This window comes from Drosophila obscura, unplaced genomic scaffold (assembly GCF_018151105.1).
Source record: "Drosophila obscura isolate BZ-5 IFL unplaced genomic scaffold, ASM1815110v1 contig_4, whole genome shotgun sequence".
NCBI lineage: Eukaryota > Metazoa > Arthropoda > Insecta > Diptera > Drosophilidae > Drosophila > Drosophila obscura.
Window position 1 is genome coordinate 11,543,807 of NW_024542828.1, and position 5,925 is coordinate 11,549,731.

General features: G+C 44.2%; 2 protein-coding genes across 2 annotated transcripts; one reads left to right on the plus strand and one right to left on the minus strand.

Annotated features, from left to right (window-relative positions):
* The first annotated feature begins 2,373 nt into the window (after positions 1–2,373).
* LOC111069902 (inhibitor of growth protein 3) lies at positions 2,374–4,555 on the plus strand. The gene is made up of 3 exons (XM_022360111.2): positions 2,374–2,729; positions 2,800–3,788; positions 3,849–4,555. Exons 1-3 carry the CDS (start codon positions 2,588–2,590, stop codon positions 4,053–4,055), a joined length of 1,338 nt encoding a protein of 445 aa, XP_022215803.2. The 5' UTR covers positions 2,374–2,587; the 3' UTR covers positions 4,056–4,555.
* LOC111069905 lies at positions 4,500–5,747 on the minus strand. The gene is made up of 5 exons (XM_022360124.2): positions 5,620–5,747; positions 5,186–5,464; positions 5,024–5,123; positions 4,905–4,955; positions 4,500–4,842 (listed from the first exon to the last, which is right to left on the minus strand). Exons 2-5 carry the CDS (start codon positions 5,458–5,460, stop codon positions 4,759–4,761), a joined length of 510 nt encoding a protein of 169 aa, XP_022215816.2. The 5' UTR covers positions 5,461–5,464; positions 5,620–5,747; the 3' UTR covers positions 4,500–4,758.
* Between the last annotated feature and the right edge of the window lie 178 nt (positions 5,748–5,925).

Genomic DNA, 5,925 nt, shown 5'->3' on the forward strand with positions numbered 1-5,925 from the left:
ACAATATGCATTGATATTCCTCGATTTTGATATTCGGTATAATATTACTAGCTAGTTAGCCCATTCCTCCCTTAATAATAAATTTTATTCAATTCCTCAATAAATTTTGTTCGGGATTGGCTAGTTTTCAGAGCTCCTTTTCATTGCATTGTTTACATAAAAAGGTTCAAAGAAAAACGGCCAAAGCATAAAACGTGAGTGTGAACTCCGGTCACATTCCGTCATTGTTGCTAGTCAACCAAGTATCTGCATGCGTATGGACCTTTGTATACCCTATTTCCTTTAATTAATGTGAAATTTGTTGTTCCAAGCTGCATTGAAACATTAATATTGTGTTTTTCTTAGATTCAGATGTTTTTCACCTATTAATGCAAATGTTTTGTGTTTTATAAATTCATTTATCCCGGTTCTGATACCTATTATTGGAACCCGTGAGCTGCCAAATTTCGTTAATATCTTGAAAAAAGAGACTGAGTAGTTTCTGCATTAATTGGAGCCTGAAATTACAAACAATACCTCAAGTCCATAATATCCATTTTCCCAAGGTATGCAGATTGTTGCTCATTCCGTGCCAAAGTTGCACAGCAATGCTGCTAATTCATTTCCCCATGTTGCTGAAATTTTTCCCATACAAATCAAATGTATCATACGGGAACGCGTATGGAATGACGCAACAATGAATCTTTATTCCATACGCGTTCCCGTAAGATACATTTGATTTTGTATGGGAAAAATTTCAGCAACATGCTGCCACACCACGAAAATGAGGGGAAAGTCTCCACAAAAACACTCTATTCTCCACTGAAAAGAGAGCACTCTCCACGAATTGAGAGCAAATTTTGCAAACTCTCCACGAATTGAGAGCGACTTTTGCAAACTCTCCACGAATTGAGAGCGAAAAATGTCAGTATTTTTTGTGCGCTAAATTGAGTTTGGCGGTCAATTTGAAATGTGTCTTAATATTTGGAAAAATAAATATTTCACTTGATTTGTTTTTTCGAGTGTGACTGGAACCTCAGAAACGTCATTTTCATTATATACCTTAAACATACCGAGGAAAATCATATTCATCAATTTTAATATTCCGTTTAATATTACCAGCTAGCTGGGACTCTCAGCCCTAAACAAATAATTTTATCCGATAGATACATAAATTTTTTAAGAGATTGGCAAGTTTTCAGAAGTCCTTTTTATTGGATTATTTACATATTAAGGTTCAAACAAAAACAGCATAAAACGAATTTGTCGTCGTTTTGTGGCGCTGCCAGACTCGTGCAATTCGTAGTTGCTGCGGGCTGCCATACCGTGATATTTTGTGATATGAAATTCGTCAATTTTTATATTCAGTTTAATATTACTAGATAGTTGGCCCTCTCAGCCGTAAACAAATAATTTTATCCGATAGATACATAAATTTTGTTCAGGATTGGTTAGTTTTTAGTACTCTTTTTCATTGGATTGCTTACATATTAGGGTTCAAACAAAAACGGCCAAAGCATACAACTTAAATGTTGACTAAATGTTACGTCAGTGTTGCTGGTCAACCAAGTATCTTCTATGCGTATGTACTTTTGTATACCTTATTTCTTTTAATTGGTGTTAAATGTTTTGTTCCAAGCTCCATTGAAACATTATTTATGATTTTATCCTAGATTGACATGTTTTTTACATATTAATGCACATGTTTGTGTGTTATAAATACATTTATCCCGGTTCTGATACCTATTATTGGTAGTCGTGAGCTGCAAAACTTTGTTAAAATCTTTAGAACAGAGACTGAGTAGTTTCTGCATTAATTGGAGCCTGAAATTACAAACAATATCTCAAGTCCATAATATCCATTTTCCCAAGGTATGCAGATTGTTGCTCATTCCGTGCCAAAGTTGCACAACAGTGCTGCTAATTCATTTCCCCATGTTGCTGAAATTTTTCCCATACAAATCAAATGTATCTTACGGGAACGCGTATGGAACGTCTCAACGATGTATATACGTTCCTACGCGTTCCCGTAAGATACATGTGGCTCACACCACGAAAATTAGGGGTAAGTCACCACGAATACGCTCTCTTCACCACGGAAAAGAGAACCAATTTTGAAAAACCACCACGATTTGAGAGCGAAAAATTGCAGTATTTTTTGTGCGCTAAATGGAGTTTGGCGGTCATTTTGAAAAGTATAATAATATTACTAGCTAGTTCGGACTTAAGCTTCAAGCAAAGAAGGTCAGCAAAAATGTCCATTTTTACATGGTAACTATACTTTTTCTCTTTCTACACACACAGTGCTCCAAAACACCAAACAATTAATATTGATACTATCGTATGAAAAATCAGTGCTGGACAACGGCGAATATATGCATATATATGTACCTACGCACACATACACACGCACACAAGTACAGTCGCAAGTGGACTCGAAACGCCATACAAAAATTATCTTAAAAACTAGCGACTAGCGAAAAAGAAACACAGCACAGCAGATCTTTTGCAGTCCAGTCCCTCTGGCGCACCGATTCGACAGATTCCAGCTCCTGGTCACTCGATGTGGCAGCGACAGCAGCCGAACTGACGCGCATCGAACCTTAACATGATAAATCCAATTGCATCCGAGTCGGAGGCCATCAATTCGGCCACCTATGTGGACAACTACATTGATTCCGTGGAGAATCTGCCGGACGACGTGCAGCGGCAGCTCTCCCGCATCAGGGACATCGATGTCCAGTACCGAGGTGGGCTATTCGAGCAAACTCTTTCTCAAATGCAGCATGAATTGATTTGATCTGTTGGCACTATTCGCAGGGCTGATACGCGACGTGGACCACTACTATGACCTGTATCTGACGCTGCAAAACTCGACCGACTCCAGTCGACGGTCGCGCAGCATCAACCGAATGCACCAATGCCTCATCCAGGCGCAGGAGCTGGGGGACGAAAAGATGCAGATTGTCGGCCACATGCAGGAGATTATCGACGGCAAGCTGCGGCAGCTGGACACAAACCAGCAGAACCTGGACCTGAAGGAGGAGCGCGACCGCTACACGCTGCTCGACGACTGCCCGGCTACAAAGCTGCAGAGATTACACAGCCCGATGCAGGACCAGGCGAACACGGTGGGCGGAGGCGCCGCTAGCAGCAGTGGGTTGAATGGAAACGGCCTGGGAGGAAGTGTGGGCGGATTTACAGTGAAGGATGAGTACGGACTGCCCGTGTATGTCGGCGTCGTTGGCGTGTCTAATCCGGGGACCATCATCTCTGGCAATGGCGGTGGCTCCACACCGAACTCTGAGCGCTCCAGCCACGGTGTCAGCAACGGTGGCCACGGCTCCAATGGTAATTTGGGCGCCAGCGGCGGCGGCGTTGATTTGCAGAGAGGGGGCAACAAACGCTCCCGGCGCCGCAACGAGAGCCTGGTCAACGGCAGCACCCTGGAGATGGGTGGCAACGAATCGAACTCAGCTAATGAGGCTGCTGGCAGTGGCAGTGGCAACGGGGAACGCAAGGGCTCCATGGGGAGTGCTGGGGCCAGTCAGCGCAAGGGGAACCTGCAAGGAACTTCGAGCGGTAGCCTGGCCAGTGGATCCGCTGGAACGAGCAGCGGAGGAGGAGGAACCGGGGCTGGAGGTGGTGGTGGCGGAGGAGGAGGAGGAGGCGGCAACAATTCGGGCAAAAAGAAGAAACGCAAGGTACGCGGCGCGGGCGCTTCGAACACAACAGCGAATGCACGCGAGGAGACGCCGCCGCCGGAGACCATTGATCCGGATGAGCCGACCTATTGCGTCTGCAACCAGGTGAGTGGAGTGGGTGAGATGAAATCCAGAACGAATGATCTAACCCTATTTCTATTGCAGATCTCTTTTGGCGAGATGATTCTCTGCGACAACGACCTGTGCCCCATCGAGTGGTTCCACTTTTCGTGCGTGTCCCTGGTGCTGAAGCCAAAGGGCAAGTGGTTCTGTCCCAACTGCCGTGGCGAGCGACCCAATGTGATGAAGCCGAAGGCCCAGTTCCTCAAGGAGCTCGAGCGGTACAACAAGGAGAAGGAGGAGAAGACCTAGGAATAGTTCGCAAGCAACCAAGCAACGCAACCCAACACCATACCTGTACCATTTTCCTGTGTCCAACACCAGGCGGTAGTACAGCAGTACTTGGCGCTGCGCTCTGTATATTATTCGACCCTAAGAACTTACCATAATGTATATTTAGTGTTTTGAAAACCCTCCTCGATCCCACTCGAACCTAGTTTGGTTCGATGGCCTGGCCTTCACATTGCTTTGTCGCACACTCACACCCAAAAAGCCGATCAGATCTGCCCCCTGCTTTACGGGGTCTGTTTTAGTCGTCTGTTTGATTAAAAGTTTCTGTACAAATTGTAACTTTCTCTAAATATAAATACATATATATTTAATGCGTACACAGATGTAACTTACTTTGCGGCTGCTGATATCCACATCTCTCGATGGCTTCGGGGATGCGCTCCAAGTACAAACACGCAGTAGATGTAGATGTCTTTACAAATAATTGTTTTTAATGGTCAAAAAGCAGACTAAGGCATTCGGTTCATATAATAGGTATTAGGTATATAATGGATGTGTATAAAGGTGTAAAATATATATTATTGTATATAAAACTATTTGGTAGGCATCTTGGTGTGCAATGGAAATGTATGTACTCTTATTACAAAACTGTCTCTGGACGGACTTTTGTTGCATGTCAAGTCTAAGTATTCTAAAATTTATTCGACCCTAGTTTTAGACTTCATCATGGCATCAGCAGCTCAATGTTTGGATTCTGGATTTGTAGGAAGATCTGGTACTGAGAGAACACAACCAGCCAGCAGTATATCTAAGGAATTACAGAAGAGTGGATAAGATACTGATGAGGGCATTTTTCATGCAAGTACTCACATTGTAGGCCATCCAGACGAAGTTAAGCAGAGCCGAAAAGGTTTGCTCCAGCTGTGGGAGTGGGGATAGAAAACATTAAATACAGAATAAGCTTTGTCCGGGTGTCTTTTCCTACTTACATAAATATAGTAGCCACCGATGAGCCACAGACTCCAGCAAAACTGGAAGAGAATGGCTAGGCCCACGAGACCAAGCCAGGGCAGCAGCCAGCCGCGAGTGCTGAGGAGGGAAATTTATAATAGCAACACTAACAACACAATAACTCCATTAGCTTATGGCACCTGATCTTAATCCCAAAGTACACCAGATAGGAGGCAAAAATTATCAGGAGAAAGTATATGATGAAGAAGCCGCCTGCTATGGGCATCGAGCTCTTGATATCCGTCTCGAAGAGTGGCGAATATAGCTGGGCCGACTCGCCGCCCGCAAGCATGTAAGCGATAATCGTGATCATCACCACCGAGAGCGCGGCCGTGTAAGCGGCCACAGCGTAGCTGCCCGTACGGACATTGTCGGACCATATAATGGGGGACCAGCAGGAGCTCAGCACCACCATGTTTCTACAATCACAGAACAGATCACAAGAGTAATGGGTCAAAAGGCTGTGTGTGAAACATGTTTGTTTAATTCATTTGGGCCTGTGACGCGCTGCCATCAGCGTCAACGCCCATATATTTTGGTCAATGAAAACCAACTCCAAACTCCAACTATTCACCAGTTTTTCGTTGATAAGCCAATCTAGAGTAGCCTTCGACTAATTACACACACTTTCTAGGGCGTGGGGCGTGGACGTAGCTTACTTGTTTTTAAACAAAATTAACTTCAATTAAGAAATAACAAAACGGGATTAGAGTGGCTGCACAAAATATACCGAAAAGTGTATAACATACCGTTAGCGGTCACACTATACATTAGGCCCAAAAATCCCTAGCGCGGGAAAAATAGTAGCAGAAAATAGCATCGGCAGCACTGGCACCTGGTGGCGCGCGCGATCTTCATTTTGTTTTTGCTCTTGGCCAGA

Coding starts and splice junctions, on each gene's coding strand:
- LOC111069902 (XM_022360111.2), top strand. CDS start 2,588: ATGATAAATCCAATTGCATCCGAGTCGGAGGCCATCAATTCGGCCACC. Junction 2,730..2,799: donor CATCGATGTCCAGTACCGAG/GTGGGCTATTCG, acceptor CACTATTCGCAG/GGCTGATACGCGACGTGGAC. Junction 3,789..3,848: donor CCTATTGCGTCTGCAACCAG/GTGAGTGGAGTG, acceptor TTTCTATTGCAG/ATCTCTTTTGGCGAGATGAT.
- LOC111069905 (XM_022360124.2), bottom strand. CDS start 5,460: ATGGTGGTGCTGAGCTCCTGCTGGTCCCCCATTATATGGTCCGACAAT. Junction 5,124..5,185: donor TACTTTGGGATTAAGATCAG/GTGCCATAAGCT, acceptor TTCCCTCCTCAG/CACTCGCGGCTGGCTGCTGC. Junction 4,843..4,904: donor TCGTCTGGATGGCCTACAAT/GTGAGTACTTGC, acceptor GTAATTCCTTAG/ATATACTGCTGGCTGGTTGT.